Below are 22,373 nucleotides of genomic sequence, written 5' to 3'. Positions count from 1 at the left end.
TCCTCATTGTATTCAGGGTTCACATTGGAAGAATTTGATGATGACAGTCATGTGGACTTCTGGCCTTTAATCCATCAATGTAGGGACATCACGGTGCTTTGATCGAGTGGTGGTGGCGCAGATCAACACCACAGAAAACGGGAAAAAGAACAGCAGAGAAAGTAGGGTTAGTAGGGGTAGTACAGATTTCGGAGCCACCAAGAATAATAATGATAATTAATTGAATATACAGAGCATCAGGATTAAACTAAAATGAAGCTATGAGAAAGCCATGTTAAAGTAATGTGTCAACAAACCAGGGTACTTAAAATATTTAAATGGTGATGTGTGCTGGAAAACGAGGACTCATTCTCAGTAGAACATATTGATGTTTCATGTGCTTATAAAAGTGAATGTCTCTTTGTCAATCTTGGATAAAAGTTTCTAATTATAATTCATTTTTTCTCTTTTTGTACAATTATAAGGTGTATCAGAAAATACTTCATAATGTATTCAAATTACATTAAAAAAAAAAACTTCACACATTTCTACATTTAAACCTAAAGGAGACTGAAATTCAAAACTTTTATATGCATTTCCAAATGACAGAGCTTTACTCTACATGTCAATGTCAATTTATTTATATAGCACATTTAAAACAATATAGGAATGCTATGGCCAAAGTGCTTTACAATAAAACAAGAAAAAACATACAATTAACATAAATAACATAAAATGTGCACAAGCTTAACTGCAGATGCTGCCACTGGTGGCCCTACTCATTAGATAGACTACATTTCTTGTTCTTCTTGCATTTGAAGGTTTTTCTTTAACAGGTCTGATTTAATTCTTCATATTTGTTTGTGTTTGTCAATGTCACTAGAATACTACAAATATTAAATAACAGGGTTTACAGACGCACTTCATTTTCACTTGTACCTCAGCTTAGCCATAAATAAGCATTTTCAGACACATACCTTTAGGTAGATACACTCTCATGGTCTTCACATCCTCCTAGAAGTTTTCTTTCGTCATACAATTGACGACATCCAAGCACTGCGTTGTATGAGCCAAGTGGCAGTCCTTTGGTTGTGCACACCACTGTCTCACTACTTGCCAATGAAGTGCAATCCCAGAATTTTGGGCAACATCCCCAAACTCACACACAGCAGACGTACAGGAGACCGATCTTGTGTAAAACTGCATTAAAGGTCATTTATGGAGACTTTTCCACTATAGTTCCTTCCACACACAATACATACAAATTTTAAAAGATTAGAAGTGTTTTCTTAATAACAATATACAATTTATTACTTGAAGTTGTCGTGAAAAATACATTATATACAAAGTTATAAAAATTTGTTTAGGACTGATGTAGTGTTCGTTTTGTGCTCTTTTAGAAAAAGGTAAAAATATGTGTATTCTGTTTTATGTGTTTAAAAATAAGACTGCAAAGGCTCTGAACAACTCAGCAAAAAAATCCATCTATAATACCTGAGTAAACAAGTTCAAATGTAACTTAATGTGCCAAAAGTTGAAACAGTTGGCTGAAAATGCAGACCATAATAATCACAACTGCTGAGTTGCATGTTCTGAAACTGGCTGCTATGTCAAAAATAGATTATGCATATTGGCTCATAAGTATTAAAGTCACCATACCCATTAGTAATACTTTTTTGCTATACGATATGTAAAGCATTACACAGTATAAACAATGCATGTTACTGTACATAAGCTAATTCAGCTAGAGTTTTAGTTTTAGCCTAAAATATAAAACTGTCACTTTAGAAGAATAACATTACTGACATATTCCATGTAAACTTCTTGTTTAACTTTCTTCATTATGATTGTATTAACTTGAATGGGTAATTTTTAATTCATGACCTAATAACATAATTAGCAGTACAACTTCAAATTCTAGCAGAGTAAAAAATCTCTTCAATTCAAGTGAACCATTCATCAAATTTACCAACTGGAAGACACCGTAGGAAAAAAAAGATAAACGCACAGAATGCAGCGACGTGCTCCGGGATGGGCGCAGAACATTCTAGTGCTGCTGTATCTTCACACACAGACCTACTGTAACAGGGTTACTCACCTGTAAAGGAGATGGATGCAGGCAGGCTGAATGAACACAATGAAACTTTCAGTAATAATGCAGCCCACCTCCAATTAGTTAAAATACAATACTTTAATATATTACAATAATTACAAATTGTACAGTAGTGATCCTCAACAACTTAATTCAACATAGACATTTACAAAAGTTGTAACTGTAAATTTCTGCTGTGCATTAAAGATGTCAGCTGTTGCTTTAACTCCTAAGTTACCGGTAGAGAGTCCATGCCCTGCTTAGCCAGCCTGAATTCTGACTCAAAACAGAAAATGCGGAAAAACTGTGGCCAAGATAAAAGGGAGAGAATTCCCAAAGACAGAAGGCATTCAAAGAGGATGCAGAATCTTACAGCCTAAACAAACAGGACAGGACTCTTCTACTAGCCAGTGGCTTGGCATTTTAGCATAAAGTTCTAGCAGTTTTCATAATTCAGGGGACCAGCAAATGGTAAGATGATCTGTCTCTACATTCAGTTGCACACGCCTTTTACCCTTGTAGAACATGAGTTGCTTACATACTGTTATGTTTGCCCATTTTACCTTAGTAAATTAAAAGTGACACAAAAAAGATCTGTGAATAGTGGTTGGTGGGGAAACAGGGGAAAGAATAAAAAAAATATATAGAAAATATTCCTGTCATCATCAATGACTGAATGAACAAAAGCATAAAACATTACAGATTACTTTAAAAATGTACCGCCATAGCCGGAAAAAAAAGGGACACTAAATTACCAAACACAGACCTTGCTGATATGCAGTTTCTGAATCATATGCAACTCGTGAATCTGAATTAGTCAGCCAAGTGGTACCTTTGGTCTATGTAGTGTACATGAAATCCCCACAATTGCTGAAAGATAAACCCACTGCAATGCACTTTGCGGAGTCAGTGAGGCTTGGCTAGCTCAGGTCCAGCACTGCACAGTCATCCCCGGTCTGCCAGCTTCGGTGCTTGCTTTCCGCTTACTTGTGGACAGAGAGAAGTAAATTGATCTAGAAAACAAAATGAACATATGCATTTTTATTTACTATTCATTACACTCTCCTTTCTTGACTTGCAGTGTTTTGGTAACCCTGAAGCAAAACAGCCAGAATAAAACATTCAGATTTTTCCTATATAAAGAAGTAATTCAGATTAGTATTGACAACAAAGATGAGACTAATAAGACAGAAATCTTTACTTTTCTGTATTTCTGTGTTTTAAAAAGGGGAAGAATGGCCTTTGCTACATTATGAGTTAGAATCAAAGTACAGACTTTGCCTGCTTGGATTTTAAATGTTCTTCCCATACCTGTGTGGAGCTTTTTTCTAGGCTTCCACATCCCACATATATGCCTGTTTTACAAACTGGAGACTCTTAACTGGTCCACTGTGAGTAACTGTGTCAGGGAATGCACATGGCACCCTGTCAAGTGTTGCACTTAATGCTACTGGCATAAGCAACAGATGCATAACCGTCATTGATTATTCCTGTCACGCGCTTAATGCTATTGGGACGGGCTTCAACTCCCTGCAACATTAAAATGGATTAAGCAGGTACGAACGCAGAAGAATGAATATTTCAGAATAATACAAGCATAATATGTTACAAGCTGAACTTCAGCTGACTACAGGTATTGGGAAATTAAAGCACTATAAAACTAAAGGGTTGTTTGCAAATCCTTCATAAATAATAATCATCTCAATCTGAAGACCTACTAAAATCTTAATTTGTTATTAAGTCTTGGTGGAAGTCATTTGCATTTAGTGTTTGAGGATTTTTGCTGACTAGTGTCTTTGTCAACAAGTACATGCTAACAAGCTACTGTGAGAGTTGATTATCACGGATAAATAGGATTTATTCATCATATTGAGCGACTTCTGTCCTTGTTAATTGTTTGCATTTTCATTAAAGACTTTTGATCTGTGACCCAGTCCCTGCTGCTTCAGTACAATGTAGTGCAGCAGAATCCTGACTCCAAGGGTCCAGTTTAGCAGTAACTAGCGATGACATGAGAAATTAAACTAATTGTGCACTTTTGTAACTGACAAGTGTATTTAAGAAGTGTTAAGTCAGCCATATCTTCCCGTGTACTGAGTGGCTCCACATACGTGACAATAAAGGTATTCTTCTCATCCTGGACTGGCTTTATGATTTAACTTTGACACCACCATTAGCAGCAAGCTTACTGCTGATAAACCTCTCAGTTTGTTTGCCGGTGTTTATTTTTTGATAATGGTCTTGCTACATGATACAGCGACAGCAGATTGTGGATGAACGTTTTTGTTCTAAGACAGACACAATGTTTCTGTATCTTATGACATTCTGATCGTTTAAGTCATCGTTGTGAAATCAACACTATCAACAGAAAAGAGGGGGACATTTCCAAGCTATGACACCCATTCTATCACGTATCACAGATGAAGTGATATGGTTTGGATTGTCTGCAACATGCTGCTTTGTCCACGTTTCTAACCTAACATCTCTTTGGCAGAGCTCATTTTTAGCGTCACTTTGTCATTGGTCCAGAACTTTACTTTCTGTTCTCTGTAATTATCAGTTACTTTTTTGGGGTCATTAAAGCTATAACAAGGATGAATTCAATACTAATTCGAAAATCCACTGGTTACCCAAGAAAGTAAGTTTTAAGCTAAACCTTAAGTTTCTTCTGCGATTATACAGCCAATTAAAATTCAGCAAATGGGACACAGCCAATGCACTTCTGAAGACACAATATGCTTGTGTGATAGATGCCACGAGCAATGAAAGACAAGGCAACATTTTTCAGAGTAAACTGAAGTACAAGCTTTTGTTTATTTCCTGACTAGTCAATAATCACTGCCTAGTTTGGGGTGGCAAGGTGGTAGCACTGCCACCCTACAGATCCAGAATTCTGGTATTAAATTGTTGGCCATAGCACTGCCTGGATTGTGAAGTACTCCCAGATCTTCCCAAAGATATCTGTGTTAGGCTAAACAGCAATTCCAAATTGCCTAAGCACGAGTGCCAATGTAAATGTGCCCTATGATGGACACATCACCCACCCTGGATCTCACAATAAGCCCAATGGACAGACTCTAGTTCCTGCAAGCCTAAACTGGACAAATGCGTTAAAAAGGGTATAACATAGTTTGGGTGCTGCTATGCAGCTTTTATAATCTTGTTCTGAAGTTGTCTACATGCAGGACACAGTGATACCTCCACACCCAAACTGTTAGTGATTTCAGCAACTGATGCTCTGGTGATTTTCCTCACAGCTCTAATAAGTTTTCAGCTATCAACTGCTGTACCTTTTCTCTGTTACCCTGATAGTTTCTGACTGGTAAGTAAAACTGGAGTTTTTCCTCATTTTGAAGATATTCCAGATAATACAATATGTGTAATTTCTGTGCCATGTTCTGATTAAAATTTTCCTGACTTTCAGCATCTAAACTGCTTACTTTTCCTTCATGGAGAGGTCTCTAATCTTCCCACTGATTGATGCCAACTAACCATAAAGACCAAAAAGGGGTGATTTAATTCCAATACCCATTTACAGTACGTATCTTATAGACGTGTAAATAAATTAAACAACTTAACAATAACAAACCACTGGGAACCAGCTGTCTCAATACTTAAGGCACACATAGATACTTATTATTCTAAAACTACTATAGATGAACAGTTGTACAATGGCAGGTCCATCTGTTTCAAACATATCATGCATTTACAAACCTCTGTTTACCAGATATGCCTTACATCCCTCTTTCTTTATGCAAATTGTTGCCTTTTTTCTTTAGACATTCTAGCCCTGTTGTGGATGCTGGACGACGCAATTCCCAGGATGCACAGGTGTACTAAGCAGAGTTTACTGTCTTATGCTGGCCACTTGCCTTTGTTCATTGGATATCCCTCCCTTTTTGTGTACATCAGATGACATTAAGCCTGGGCAGGGGCATGGATGTCTTATCGCTTTATATAGAGAGAGATACTTAACATACATTGTTTATAGAATGTATTCATCCTTTTGGAAATGTTCACATTTTATTGTTATACAACATTGAATCACAGTGGATTGGTGTCTTTATTTGACACTGATCAACAGAAAAGACCATTTAATGGCCTAAACTAATTACAAATATAAAACACAACACAATTGATTGCATAATGGGGTAAATACATTTTATTTAATCTTACATCTTATACTTATGTATTCAGGAAATTGCTGATTTTACTAAAAATTACTGCAAACTTAGAAATGAAATCTAGGACATATCTGGCCCTTTCTTCCCCTTGCCAACCATGTTTGCACATACATGCGAGTTCAGGACTCCTCTCTTCCATTCAGATGCCATCAAATCCTTTAATCTTATCAACTGAACTCCTGTATGAAAAGACACTTACTGCACCACATCACATCACATCATTTCTATCCTTTCCACTTGCCACTAAAAATCACAAAAGTAGTACACCACTTGTAACAACAGAATTTAGTCTGTTAGAGTATATTAGACTTTTTGCTAATCTTTGCAGTTTGATTGTGCTACTGGTCTCTCTAATGTATTGTAGCCACCATTTACATTGCATTACACTACCTGTTCTATGGAGGGACAGGCGATGATTTGGAGATCTTCACCACTGTACTCTTCCTGTAATAATGAATGGATCTTCTGGAAGACTTGCTGAATGTTGTTCTGCATACGAAAATGTGTGAGAATTGTCAATTTGTCATTTCATCCATCAATCACAGTAGTAGTTCATGTAATCCCTAAAGTATTTTTCATTTTTCATATTTAAAATAAAATAAATCACAAATTGACACCAAACCTTAAATGGAGACGTGAATCATGAGAGAAAAGATTAATTATTTATAAGAAATCACATAGCTAAAAATTGTACATAAATAGCATTAAGGATTAGCATATTTTTATGTATTCATCAGATTGCACTCTTATATCCACATATATGTATGTTTGTGCCATGCCATGTGGAATTTAGTGTGAACAGGAAAAAAAAAATCACTTGCTTTGGGGAAAAAAAATTGAAAAGTATATATATATTAACTACAAAACTGACAATTTTATGTTAGCTCACATTTTAAAGGCAAGTCTTTCAAAAGTAGCCTTTGGCTTTGTACCTGATGATCTAACTTGTAGAAAACATTTTCTGAATATCAGTAAACCAAAAGCATCGGGAAGATAAAAACATTTTTGATAACACTTTAGGTACTGTAAAAATGCCTCTATTACTTATATTCTGCTATGCAACAAGACATTAACAAAAGATACCTTTAGGTCTTACATTTACAAAGCATCAGTAAGGGGGTCGGTGTCAGTCATTTGCCTTTGGACAGTGCGGCATTTTGACATGCTGGTAAAATGAATTGTGAATATGAAGGAGTTACAAGTCTTATACTCAAATATGCAATATCAAGAGAAACATGTCTCAGTTAAGCCACCTCAGACCATTCCATTTATTTTAGATGGCCACAGTGCAGAGATGAATAGACACTTAATGGATGCTTTGGAAAGTGTTATTAAGAGCCAAAAAAGTGTGCGTTAAGGTCTTTTTACATAACAGTAAATTAGTTACAGATGCATTTTTGCACTACCTAAACTTAAGTGTTATCAGTCTCCCTATTATTACAAAAATCTTGGGACGAGACGAGACTTTTTTTCCTGTGATGAGACGTGATCTTTAGAAGAGAGACAAAGACACTTTCATGTCCTGCGAGACAGTCAAGTCACGTCATACTTATAACCTTTGGAAGCAAGTGCCATGAGATGGTGACTTTTGCAAGTTACGCCCTACTTACAACCATTTTCATACAAGACCACGGTCATCTAACCTCTCAGTTGTTGGAATGCTTTTGGCAGACACACTTCTTGTGTTCAAGGGAGCGAGAGCGCCCCCTATCTGTCACAAGGTACACCATAAATACAGATTTAACCATCATCATGCAGCTGTAAATAAGAACATTCAAGAAAGTCCAGCAAAACTCATTTCAGAACATGAACAAAAAAGAAAGAAAAAGGACTAATCTGACAATAAAATTAAAAGAAAAAGAGGATTTGATACAAAACATGGGGTTTTCCTTATATATTAAATATGTTTGCAACTTTAAAAACAGTGTGGTTTACATGAGTCTATGTGGGATTGCAAGTGCACTTTGCAGTGGATTGCCACTCTGTCTAGGGCTGGTGTAGGGATGAAGCCCTAAACTGCACTGAAGATGGATGAATGGATGATGGTTATCTTCATACCAGAATGAGATAGCAAAAATGGGGATGTGGAAAATGTAAATAAGAATACTGTGTGTATTTCAAGGCCTTGATGCACCCTGTTCAATCCAAATCTTTCTGGATCAATATCGAACTTCATTTAAATAACTAATGGCTACAACGGTATACAAATCCCTTTGGTGCATTCAATAATTGCAGAAACAAGTATAAGCAAAAGTAAAAAACAAGTTGGAAAATAGAATTCTAATACTTTAACTGTTATGATTTCACTCAGCAGCTTGCCTTACGGATCTGGCATAATGGCTCTGTGGAGATTTCATGTTCCCTCTATGCCTGCATGGCTTTCCAGCCCACACTGTCAAAGACGTTTATGCAGTGTTGGAATCAATTAAAATTCCAAAATGACCTTTTGTGAGTGGGTGGGTACTGCAGTGGAGTGGCGCCCTGTTTAGGCTGATGAATGGCCTTGTTCCAATGTTGCTGGGGTGGACTCTGGCTCCAGGAGGCTCTGAACTGGTTTGAGGGGGTCTGTGGGTATTATGTTATGTTAGCTTGCTATTATAATTTCAAATTTCTTTCTCTATTTCCTTTTGTTCAAAAATTTATGCTGTGTAGAGTGGATAACAAAGTGAAAAACAGAGGCTCACAACAGTACAGTACAATAAATAACTTTGCTACAATACATTACATTACAATATACTAAAATAATACTAAAATAATATTTGAGGTGTTCTTTCTTTTTTGGAAATCTGAAAAGTAGAATTATCTGTATTAAAAACAGCAAATACAAGAAATGTTTTACTGACATTTAATGTGCTCTTCATTCAGCAGCTCCCTAAGACCTTGATGAGAATAAGGCTATGATACAGGTTGGAAATGTGTTGTCTGAAATGGCTAACATTCAAATCTGTCGCTTAACAGTAAGCACCAACGTAAAAGACTAGGAACTATAGTTTCCAAATAAGAAAGAAAAAAAAATAATGTCATATATTCAGTTTAAGTCAGCTTTTTTGTTTAAATGGTATTGAGCGACTTCATTTACAAATAAGCACTATGCTCTTTAGTTCAGTTAAACATGTAACCTTTGGTATAAGGACACCTGTTTCTGAAGCAGCTTCTCATTACTTTTTCCAGACCTACTAGAAGACCAAGTCACAGAAATGCTGCCATTAAGTTCACACTGTGTAGTAGTACATACCCGAACAGGTTTAAAAAGGATGAATTCCGTGTCCCTGTTGGCCAAATACAGAGACATACTCTGAAGTGTTAATGGAAGCTTTGTCTTCATTGTTTTGTATGTTGTGGCCACAATATCATTGATCTTTGCTGAAAAAAACAGACAAAAATCCAGTTAGTGACAAATGTACATTCTATAAATATAGTCAAATAGTCCTAGTTTATTTCTGTGAAAATTAATACAAGATAATATTTTTTTCAGAATATCATTTCACTTTATATATACACACACAACAAACTCTAATCTAAAATATGTAATAGCTGCTACACACAGGCTTTGAAACCATTTTTGGCTAACTTTAATTGACAAAGAAATCTGAACCTATTCCTTGTATATCAATGGATTGTAGAATAATGAAATAATAATTTCTTGCAGTTAATATTCATACAAGAACAAAGAAAAAAATTTAACAACAAGATAAGTAATTGCTATTCCTTATTATCTTCCTAAGCCACCAGGAACACAAAATGTCTCTATAGCCACAGGGGTCTCCAATAGCAGAGAAAGTAAAGCAGTCCCTGCTGGCATGTCCGTCTATTCCCTGGATTAAGTCCAGCCAATTTAGAGATATCCTGGAGCTTTCTGAGAAATATTATTTATACTGTTTTTCACTAATCCAACTAAACTTACTGAGCAAACAATACAGATATTAGAAGAAGCAACACTGTATGTAGAGAGGGAGATAATTAAAATTTAGATTTTTTTTAAACACAATGGTTATTCACAAGAGACGCTTCACTTAATTTTATGTTTCACTGTCTGTTTAAAGGCAGCACGGAGGCACAGTGGTAGCGCTGCTGCCTCGCAGTTAGGAGACCTGGGTTTGCTTACCGGGTCCTCCCTGCGTGGAGTTTGCATGTTCTCCCTGTGTCTGCGTGGGGTTTCCTCCCACAGTCCAAAGACATGCAGGTTAGGTGCATTGGCGATCCTAAATTGTCCCTAGTGTGTGCTTGGTGTGTGTGTGCCCTGCGGTGGGCTGATGCCCTGTCCAGAATTTGTTCCTGCCTTGTGCCCTGTGTTGGCTGGGACTGGCTCCAGCAGACCCCCGTGACCCTGTGTTAGGGTATAGTGGGTTGGATGATGACTGACTGACTGACTGTCTGTTTAAATACATAACACTAAGCACCATTTCAACAAACAGAATATTCCCCATCGGTGCATTAAGGTTAGAATGAAAATGGAAGCAAATAACATTCCAACTAAAGCAGTTAGGTCATGAATTTAAAAATCCCAATTAAGTGAAATCCTGACCATTTCCTTTTTTTTTTTTTTTTATTTATTCATTTTATTGTAATCATTCCATACAAATAGATCAATTTATAATAAACAAAAATTGAAGACAAATCAAACCCCACCCCTGAGAAGGAGAGCTTAGCCAAAGGAGAATTGCTTAGGGCTTTTTAATAAGGCAACAATAAACAAAAGAAAGGAAGAAATATATGTAGGTAAATAAAAAATGGAGAAGGAAATAAATGCGGTAATAGTTATTTCTCTTATTCTAAAATAATATTGATTAGATCTTGCCAGGTTTTGAAAAAAATCTGTACAGATCCTCTAACTGAGAATTAGATTTTTTCCAATATCAAATAATATAAAACATCGGTTTCCCACTGACTTATCAGAGGAGAGTTAGGATTCTTCCAATTTAACAGAATAAGTCTGCGTGCCAAAAGTGTAGTGAATGCAATCACCGTTTGCTTGTCCTTCTCCGCTTCAAGTCCGTCTGGAAGAACACCGAACACAGCGGTTAGTGGGTTAGGAGGGATTGTGACCCCAAGGCTGTCTGAAAGGCACTTAAAAATTTTGGTCCAAAATGATGTTAGTTTGGTGCAGGCCTGAAATCCTGACCATTACCATAGGAAGAAAAGAAACAATGCTTCTTTAACAGAAAAAGACAATTCTACTGAACTGTCCAGTTTTCTCCACAGTCACACCCCTGAATGATGGAAGGTTACCTATGATCAGTTCTGTTGCTGTCACGTTTACTTTAATTTTCTTCTTCCTCATTAAACTAAAATATTCTTTATGAATAACTTAAATATTTACCTTTATTTTACAAATACATTTTGTAATTCGGTAATTTAAGTGAAGATTCATTAGTTAACTATGGGTAGCAGCAGTGCAGTGGTTAAGGATCTGGAGCAAAAATCATAAAACCAAAGGTTTACTGCTTGGGTAGTGTTATTGCAATTGAGTGTACTCAATTCTGCTAAAATATTCAACTATATAAATTATGCATTGCAAGTACAGCAGACAAAACACATAACAAAAATTAATTTGTTTCAATTACCAGTACAAATGGGCAGCATAGTGGCACAGTGTGTAGTACTGTCATTTCACACACCTTGGGTTTGATTCCCTTGCCCAGAGGTTGTCCATTATCTTTGTGAGTTTTTCTACCACAGTCCTCAGGGCAGTGCTGGCTATGTTAATGTATAATTACAAATTGGTCTTTTATGAGTGTGAATGTATGTGAGTGGGACCTGTGATGCTTTCCTGCCTTGCACCTAGTGCTACCAAGATGGGCCAATCCACGACAGTAATTTGGATAAAGCTGTTTTGAAAATATTACGTTTCTTCCTTCCAAACAAACAAGAAGTCATCAAGTAACATATCACACCATTATCGCCCTACTTTCAAACCAGCTGAATATACTTTTAAGTTTCCGTTCTTACCTGGCTGGGCCCAGGGCTGCCGTGAAAGACTATAATTTGGGCCTCCGTGACTGGCCATTGTTTTTAATGCTGTTACCTAAAATTAAAAAAACATATATAGTAGATGCTAAGATACTTTATATAAACACAGTATTACATACACAATATGTAATTATGGAGTAATGCCATAAAAACTGAACATTCCACAAAATGACAGATAAAATAAGTCATCATTAAAATATGCAGGGGAAGCTGTTAGCAAAATTACAGCAGGATTACAGTTCTACCAGATCTGCCATGCCAGAATCATCAGGCAGATTTATAGTGCTGAATCGCTATATGTTTACCAGAAAGGTGGACAGATCATAGAAAGCATTATATTGTTTTTAATTCCACAAGAAATAAACATGGGGCAGAGTGGAGACTAGGGACTAAGGTTGCTGGTTCGAATCCCATAAATGCCAGAAGTGACTCTACTCCATTGGGCCCTTGAGCAAGACCACTAACCTACAATTGCTTCGTCAAGGGTAAGACATTACACTGCATCCAACCCTGCAAGCAGGTCCTCCAAAGTACAGAGAAAACTTGGGGGTTGGTGGCAGGATTGGCACTCCAGCCACTGTAAAAAAAAAAAAAAACTCAAAGACTGTTCCAGTGTGGCGCTGAGATGTCACCTGCTGCACTAGGGTCCCAATCCAGGTGGTTCATTGTGTGGAGGGTGCGGCAATGTGCTATCAGCAAAAATATAACCAAATTATAGCTTACGTGTATTTTTCAAGATGTACACTGGCTCAAGTGTACATTTTTTTGCAACTGAAGAATTAAAGACTGCTTTATTATAATGCACTTTATAAAACACACAAGAATTAAAACTGATTGACTCCTAAATACTACACCTAGCACTTTGACCCTGTGAAAATCTAAGCTGAAAATGTAAAAAAAAAAAAAAAAAAAAACATTAGAGATTTCAATTAAGATGATCATTCCACAGAACTTTAAATTTACAACGTATAACAATGTACAATGTATTACAGAAGAATGGAAACTTATCTAAATGCCGACAATGAAGCAGAGAAACCACCTTCTGGCTGTAAATTTCATTAGCTCTTAAATTATATTCATTTTTTGTGCAGTACCTCTTCACAAAAAAACATCTATCCTATTTGTAATTCTTACAGAAATTTTAAATAAATAATAGCATATCACTTTTTCAAACTGGGGGACTATTTTATAACTTTTTTCTTTCAGAGCTTTCAGACGCTCATATTAATGTCTCTTCTCGATCCACAATACCACCCTTAGAAAAAAAAAAAGAGTATTTATAAAAAAAAAATCCCTTATTTCGGTCTAATCGGGACGTGTAGGGCATGCCGCTAAGCATATCTCTCCAAATGGGGGTGCGCAAGTGGGACAGGGACTTTAGTCTCTTTTTTATGTTCACCTTTTTCCTCTGTTTAAAAATAATAATATATTGTTTAAACAAAAAAAAAAACAGAATCCTCAGCAATTCTGATGACCCCTTCTCACCTTAGTAAGAAACTCATCGAGGCTTCCCACAAAAATTTTAGTTTGTTGTTGAATAAATTGCTCACAGCTTGACTTCAGATGGCGATCCACTTCTTTCTTTGAATCAAGATAATGCTCTTTTATCTCTGGCGTTCCCTGCAGCAGCAGCAGAAACAGTCAAAATCAATCAGCACCAGTTTACGAGTTGTGAAAATGATTCACTCCTGCTTTGTCTGTCTAAAGCCACTAAACCTAACCCACCCTTATTTCCTTCAAAACAAATTGGTATCCTGCATGGATTTGTGATAAATGTTGCTTTAGACATCTGGCTATAATTATGTTTTACAGCTTAAAGCTGTAGCCAGAATGAAGACAAATAGACAAAGAACCAACAGTGCATCTCAATGAGCTATTAGAGCAAGCTCTACATTCTTTAATTTGTATTGTTTATTACCATCATTCAAACCTGGTTCAACCATCTATTTTAATGCGCATCTAACTGAAATGAAGACACCTGCCTTCTCCCACATAGCCTGCAATCACAACTGCATTAAAATGATATATTAAGGGCTTTCCCAAGAAGGCTTTTAAGAGTTACCTAGTAAAAATAATACAAGTCAGACTTTATTTAAATGTTCTCTTTTTTTGAACGAGTATAAAAAGTAGTTCACAATTTATAAATAACGAGAGGACATACAGTGTGTTGCTTTATTGCATATTGCTTTTGGGTTTTGTGCCTTTTGAGAGATGTTTATTATAAAAGGCGGAGAATGTATAAAATATGTGTCCATGTGTTGATTCTTTCTGTAATTTAATGTACTAATAATTCTTACTGGTTCTGGCAACTGGCAACTGCATGGACCTTTAATGGTGTTAAATCCTTTATGCTGAAATTTATTACTGCATATATAGCACCTTTATGAGTTGTGCTGCAAACAATTTATTTTTCCTCCACTTAACATTAAGTTAACATATTTGAACTGTCCCATAACTACCAACTGTGATGGACTGTTTCCCTGTTCAGGGTCACTTTACACCCTTGCACCCAGTCCTGCTGGGATAAGCTGCAGCCCTTAACAACCAGGATTCAAATCAAGTGACTTTGAGAATTGAAGTGTATGCATCTATTTACAAACTACAGTGCATCCGGAAAGTATTCACAGCGCATCACTTTTTCCACATTTTGTTATGTTACAGCCTTATTCCAAAATGGATTAAATTCATTTTTTTCCTCAAAATTCTACACACAACACTCCATAATGACAACATGAAAAATGTTTACTTGAGGTTTTTGCAAATTTATTAAAAATAAAAATATTGAGAAAGCACATGTACATAAGTATTCACAGTATGTAGAATTCTGAAGAAAAAAATGAATTTAATCCATTTTGGAATAAGGCTGTAACATAACAAAATGTGGAAAAAGTACAACAGAAATTACTCATCTTTAAAAAAATAACACACTCATTTTCATCATCTTTGCTGCATCATCTTTGCACTACCACCTGATGCAATGAATATTAAAAAATCACATGGAGAACAGAAGTCATTTTGAGAACAATGTATAACATAACTATATAAACTAAATTATTAGTATGAAATACACTGCGCATCAGAAATGCATTTCCTTAACTCCCAAAATTACAGAACACATCTTCACTGAACCCATCCAAACATGCAATAAACATTTTATAACCCACTTGTACATAAACCATATTTACTCTATTACAAAGCAGGAGACTTGGTCATAATATACATAAGTAAGAAAAAAAAATCTGTGGGAGTGCTGGTAAGACGCTCCTGAACTGATAAATCCAACTGTAATATGTACACATTTTTTTGTTTTTTAAACAACAGAAAATGGACTACACAGATAAATGCTAAGATGATTAGAACTTACAAGAAAGCTGCTACTATAAAAATATGACTGAAAAGGTTGAAATTGAATATGTCAGAACAATTACTGAATGAAGTTCACAGTAAATATCAAGGGCCTACACACACTGTACGAAATTTCTGATTTGATTGATGTAAGGAATGATATTAAAACAAATTATCTCATAACTTTTGCACTTCGATAAGATCTTCCAACCAACACAATATTCGTGTGAAAAACAAACGGATCATTTATATGAATAAAATGGTTTAAACTAAAAAGACTTTCAATAGCTTGGTTCCGACCTTTAATTGTTAACACACTGTGGAAGAGTATTTTTCTCCAATTACTGCAGTAAGTTCCTTTAGATATGTCTTGCAGATGCCATAATGGATGGACAGGCATCTCATCTGGGAGCATGAATAATGGATGGACTGTATAAGTGGAGATGCATCCTGGCCGGGATAGCTCTCGGTTCCTATCCAAGTCAGGTCGATCATATACTGGATGGGCTGGTTCTCGAGGACAGTTTATACCCCAGGGTGAAAGGTGGCAGTGCTATTCTGCTATGGTCCTAGTTTGGACTCCTGCAGGGTTCAACTGGACCTGTAGTTCGGAAGAACATCCCTGATGGAGTCACTGGGTCCTGCCAGAGGAAGGTCTCCCTACTTTGGGGGACTTCCGCAAGATCCGGAAGTGCTTCCACCATAATATGACATAACAACAGAAGTGTTTCTGGGTCCAACATAAAAGGAGTCATCTCACCTCACTTAGAGGAGTCAGAGTTGGGAGGAACAAAATAATATTCACTGTGGAGGTGGAAGGAGACAAAAGGGGTTTGAGTTATTTGATTATACTGTATGGACTCACTCAAAAGCCTATCAAGGTATTGTTACAAAGTAAAATAACTTTGTTCTAACTTGGAACTGTGGCTGTGGTAGGTTGTGTCTGGTGTTCACGGTTAAATGGCACCCCATAGAGTCCACACTCAATATCAACTTTTTTACCACACTTTTTTTGAGAAAAGTTCATACTCAGTCAAACTAAAAAACGATCTCCTGTGCATAGCCATCTTTTGGTGATTCCAAATATCTGATTTACATATGGACACTGACTACACAAATAACAGCACATTAATCTTCTTTTTTGAAGCCATTTTTTCGTAAAGTTAGATGTGCTATTGTCCAGTTAAAAGGTGAAAACCTTCTTTACTTCAGCTTTCTTGCAGGAAAACATCTTGATGTTTGATGATATCTAACAGGAGCTCCTGTTGCCACAGAACACAAACAGCTTCATAGCATGATGCTGCCACCAAAATGCTTCATACTAGGCACTGCCTTCTTTCAGTGACAAATGGACAGAAAAGTGAACCTTGGTCTCATCAGACCCCAAAACATTTTTCAACAAGATGCTGGTACAGTGAATGTTCCTTCTTAACAAGACAAACAGGATTATATATTTTTTTGTGAAAATTGGCTCCCGTCTTATACCACCCTAAGAACACATTAAATGGAAATATTATGCAGAACACTGAAATTACCATTATCAGGTCCTTCTGATACTGTGCTTAATAAGCTTCCTTCTGGCCACTGATTTGCAACATCCTGATATTGCCATTTTTGTTCCATTTCTTAATGCTGGTCTTCACTGGGCTCCATGACATACAAGATGACTGGGAATTCTTTGGATTTCCATTTTTCAAAACCAAGATCCCATAAATTCTAGACTATGTTTCACAAAGAAGTCCTACTGGAACAGCTGGTTTTATCAGAGGCCAAGCAGAATCACTTCAGTTGACATCAGATGAATACAAGTTACCTTTGTGCCCAAGTTCAAAACTGACTGATTAAATTTGAACAAAAGTTACAACCTCCGTGTTTGCCCACTTAGGCAACCAACAACTGAAAGTTTGCTTTTATTTATTTTTTTCCTAAAATGTTCCATTTGCTTTACACATAAATATGGCTAAATACTGTACTAAACATGAAACAAAAGCTGAAATTTCAAATTGCTAATTTTTTGTCAAATTAAAATCTTTTTTAAGTACCAATATTAGAAACAGTTTTATAAAATATTACTCTAGTAGTATTCTCTATTAGAGAATAAAAATAGCATGTTCATTGGAAAAATAAAGCTACACTGCTTTTACTTTTCAGTGTGTGTCCTTAATGAAAAACATTTAATTGTCTTAATAACAGTGATTCTGTTTAGTGTACAGTCATTACTCTCTACCACTACCAGTCCCCTCTACCCCACCAGCACCTGGAAAGAAGAAAGAAAAAGAAAGCAAACCTTTATTTACCTCCAACAAAAACTCAAGAATAGCATTATGGCTGTTCAGTCTAAAAAATTTAGGCACTGCTCTGGGATTCAGTATTTTAAAAGCTGCATCTGTAAGTAAAAAAGAAGAGACTCTAAAGGCATCTAGATACATATTTTCATCATTTTTAAACATGGGGGGGCTATTCCTAAACCTGCAAACTCAATGATTTCTAACTAAAACTAAATTCAGAAAACATACCCAAAAGTCAATTCTTTTAAATTTTGAGAGTAACAGTAACAAATACCATATTTGTTTGCACCATTAACAGTACACTCCAGATATGTCTTACCTTATGTTTGCTAGTTTAAGTGTGTGTTAAAAACATGTAAGTCTACAGATGTAAATGTTTCTATTTTATGGAACTCCTTACTTTTTCTCATTCTTCACTACAAGGTTGCTCAACCACAGGGTCTCAGGTTGCTAGTTGCTATTGTTTATAATGGTAGTGGGTCATCGCGCAGTGGGTGCTACCCCACACTCCCGACAACTAATTTTATCAAGTGGGACCACCCCCAGGTGGGTCACGAAGACACAAGCATGGGGAAAAACTGGGTCATGACAGCAAAAAGGTTGAGAAAGACTGCCCTAGTACACACCACATGGACAACAACAGTCACTAACTTTTACATCTCTCTGCCACCACAAATATTTTTAGGACTTTGTGCAGCAGGTAATGGCTCGGATTCTTTAATAATAGCAGGAACAGTCAACATGAACCTCTTGTTGCTATAAGACGGTGGTTCCCAAACTCGGTCCTGGGGACCCCACTGTGGCTGCAGGTTTTTGTACCAACCAACTACTGTTTTTGATTGGATTCCTAGTCCTATTAAGTGAGCTGTTATTTCCCAGATGTGTGTTTTGGGGTCAATGGAGAAATAAGAAAAGTTTGGTAAATGTTTATGAAAATGTATTAGGCAGTTTTTTTTTTTCTTTATTTTCATCCTGCTTTTCAATATTTCACACCCGCTATATACTTATCACCCTCTCTGTATTCCACACAATGTAATCATCACAAATATAAGGGCTTGAAAGAAGGTTTTCTTCAGTAAAGAACTGCTTCGTACTGTACTGTTCTCCATATTTAGAGTTTTAAATAACTTTATATAACTTGCGGTAGATTACTTGAAATGCAGGCATACTGTATGATGTGCCTCTTATTGTTTTGTCAATTAAATAGTATTAATGTTAACCTGAGGAAAACGGTGATGATTACATCGGGCAGTACACCAGTGGTATTCCCAAAAGTTAATGGTGTAATAGGACAACTGAAGCAGGACACATCACACTCAGTTTAACTAAACTGTACTCTACACAGTATTGGGAGGACATTTCTAGCATCTGGTGTTGACTGTAAAAAGGATTTCATCTTAATGAATTCACTGTAAAATAAATTAAGGAACTTCTTAGAAGTGTATCATTTGGAGAGACTGATGTGAATTAAAGCTTTTAATTCAAAGCAGGACTTATTATTCTGGATATGGTTTCTACAGAATGAAAAAATGCCCAGACAGGAGAGGGAAAGAATTAATGAATTAAATTATTTGTACAGACTGTAGTGATACATACTTACATAATAAACTGCATATCATAGGAATGAAACAAAATTCACATAAATGTATTGTTTATTTCCAACAAAAAACAAAGCAGTGTATATTTTATGCTAAATCAAGCAAATACAATTTTGGAAGGTATAAGAATGATTTAAATGAGAAATAAGAATGCTTTACCATGAGTAAAATATTCAGTTCATAAAAGTTTTTTGTTTTTCATTCACAGAATGTTTCCAAAACAACATTAATTTGCAGCTTCTTAAGGTGTTACTTTGGTCTACACTACTTCATAACTTTTCACAAGCATCTCTTGTTTTTCAGTGTAAACAAATACTTCCAAAAACTGGAATAATATGTATTGTGAACTAGCATTTTAATTGCTTTTATGTAAATGTTTTTGAACTGTGACAGGAACACTATGACTTCCAAGTCTTACTCACAAGGGCTATTTTGTAGCTTCAGGACGTATACATTTTTTTATTCTCAATGTCTTAGACTTTACATTTACATAAAATTTTATTATCCACTTATGTGGCCAAATATGAATTGTGCCCAAAACCATCTTTAGTGATTTTGTTCTCTTTCTAGTATCCTAAAATACTAAACTTAATTTAGTAATCTGCAAATAGTGGCATTTTATCTAATGAAATGATATAAATAAAAATTAACAGCATGCTCAGCAGTGATCCCTGCAGAACCCAATTAGGAACTGGAACTAATTCATAAAAAATAATCAAACCATAACCATTGGTTTACTGAGCTCACATCAGTTAAACATTATTCAAAATCTAAAACAAACTTTATTTTAGTTTTTATTTTCTTCTACTCTTATTTTCTGTGAAGCACCTTATATTTTTATAATAGGCTCCCTGCCATCCTAAATTAGATTAATCGTTTTTTAGTATGTCTGTATGTATGTATTTTTATCATAATAAATATGAGCAGTGCTTACTTTTGTGCCTCCAGCAAAACTTACTGTATGCAAACCACAGATACTAGGAAGATAGAAGCTAACAACAGAAATGTAGGAGTTATACATATAATGCATGCTTAAATGCTGAAAAAATATAAGGCTAAGCACTGTAAATGGACATGACAGAAGCCCAAAACAGCAGGTCTAAACTGAATGGGACTACTCAAGTGCCCTTGACAATACCTCTGGTTTTCTTCAGATCCAAGGAAATCTCCTTAATGGCAAAATCAGCATGAAATGGAGCAATTTGTTCTCTCAAGATCAGCAGGTGTTTGATCAGGAATAACTGCCCATCGACCTGTGTCTAAAGGTTAAAAAAGAAATACAATCACCAAAAAACAGATCAACTGTAGCCTTTTTTTAAAGGAAAACTCACAGCTATCAAAAAAATTATTTACTGAAGGGAAAAGTACAAGTTCACACTTCTGTTAAATCAAATCTATTAAATCAAATGTGACACATTTGCTTTGCTAAATACAATGCAATCACGTCACATCAGCTGAAGACTCAAGTTCTGAAAAGAATAAGCTTACAGTCAAATTTCTTGTACATGATCTCTGTCAAAACAGTTAACTTCTAGCTTTTGGGATGATTTGAATAGAATACATTCTACTGTGGGCTGTCCGATTTGGTACTTGAACCAACGTATGTATGTTCATTTTTTTTCTCCTTCTATGATTCATTTTAGGGTTAAACTACAATCTGGGCTACACTTTATGTAGTCTGAACAAATAGCACTCATTGAATATTAAGTAAAGTGCTTACAGTTTGCACGTTGGTACCTGAAGGATATACAGTAAGTGAGCACTGCAGTGTTCTGGTGAATATGACCAGCACCAATTGCATCTTCAGCTTTTTACTGGTAGTTTTCACTTCACTTTGGGATTAACTGTACTGCTCTACTTCATTCACTTTACTAAAATATTGTTTCTCCATCACTTCATAACTGTGTATTCCATGTCTGATGACTGAACTATATGTATACAGATTTTTACAAGAAGGTTTTTATAAAGGTATCAGATCATTTCAATATTTTTTATATTTGTTTTAATTTACGAAACACATAAAAACTCACAGTATATCAATGAGCGATTATAAGTGACTTTATGTGTTCTATTCTCAGGCTGCTCAAAGAAAGATGTAACTGCAAGCACCACAGATAGCCCTTTAATCACAATCGTTAATCTAACAACTAAAAAAAAAAAAACTGGGCTCGTCTTCTTTCACTATTATTGTATCATAACGTTATTTATTATATTTTATTTTTTTAATTTTATTGAATTTTTTACAATCAAATAACGCTTCATACACATAACTTGAGTTTTACAAAAAGAAAAAAATAAAAGAAAGAAAAAGGTTCGAAACAAATCAACCCCCACCACTGAGAAAGAGAACTAGGCCAGCAGTGTAAAACTTTATGCTAGTAAAGACAAATGAATAGAAAAATAATAAATGAATAAAGAGTAAAAGAGGGGAGAGAACCTGGTTCCTCAATTTAAATGCTTATTCTAAAATGCTATTGATTAGATCCTGACAGGTTTTGAAAAAGTTTTGTACAGATCCTCTAAGTGCGAATTTGATTTTTTCCAGTTTCAAATAGTATATGACATCAGTTAATCACTGACTTAAAACAGGTGAGTTAGGATTCTTCCAGTTGAGCAACAGTCTACGTGCTAATAGTGTAGTAAAGGCAATCACAGTTTGTTTGTCCTTCTCCATTTTAAGCCCATCTGGAAGAACACCAAACACAGCTGTTATTGGATTAGGAGGGATTGTGACACCACGGCTATCTGAAAGGCATTTAAAGATTTTGGTCCGGAATGATGTTAATTTGGTGCAGGGCCAAAACATGTGACCCAGTGAGGCAGGCACTTGATTGCAGCGTTCGCAAGTTGGAAATTATTTCTCGCTATTATAAAAAAAAAATCTTAGGAAACCTTGGGAGGGAGACAAGACGTGATC

The 22,373-nt window shown here is 35.8% G+C and overlaps 1 protein-coding gene across 1 annotated transcript in view; it reads right to left on the bottom strand.

Moving 5' to 3' along the window:
- Positions 1 to 2,155: 2,155 nt before the first annotated feature.
- Positions 2,156 to 22,373, bottom strand: part of cog3 (component of oligomeric golgi complex 3) — a 79,151-nt gene continuing 58,933 nt past the window's right edge. Inside the window, exons 17-23 of the mRNA XM_028799677.2 lie at positions 20,595 to 20,715; positions 17,868 to 17,956; positions 13,711 to 13,845; positions 12,205 to 12,280; positions 9,491 to 9,618; positions 6,646 to 6,744; positions 2,156 to 3,084 (exon numbers count right to left, since the gene is read on the bottom strand). Of these exons, the coding sequence (XP_028655510.2) occupies positions 3,055 to 3,084; positions 6,646 to 6,744; positions 9,491 to 9,618; positions 12,205 to 12,280; positions 13,711 to 13,845; positions 17,868 to 17,956; positions 20,595 to 20,715 (678 nt within the window). The 3' untranslated portion in view covers positions 2,156 to 3,054. The remainder of the gene's footprint in view (positions 3,085 to 6,645; positions 6,745 to 9,490; positions 9,619 to 12,204; positions 12,281 to 13,710; positions 13,846 to 17,867; positions 17,957 to 20,594; positions 20,716 to 22,373) is intronic.

This window comes from Erpetoichthys calabaricus, chromosome 4 (assembly GCF_900747795.2).
Source record: "Erpetoichthys calabaricus chromosome 4, fErpCal1.3, whole genome shotgun sequence".
In the NCBI taxonomy this organism is placed as follows: domain Eukaryota; kingdom Metazoa; phylum Chordata; class Cladistia; order Polypteriformes; family Polypteridae; genus Erpetoichthys; species Erpetoichthys calabaricus.
This window is presented reverse-complemented; position numbering and strand designations above follow the sequence as displayed.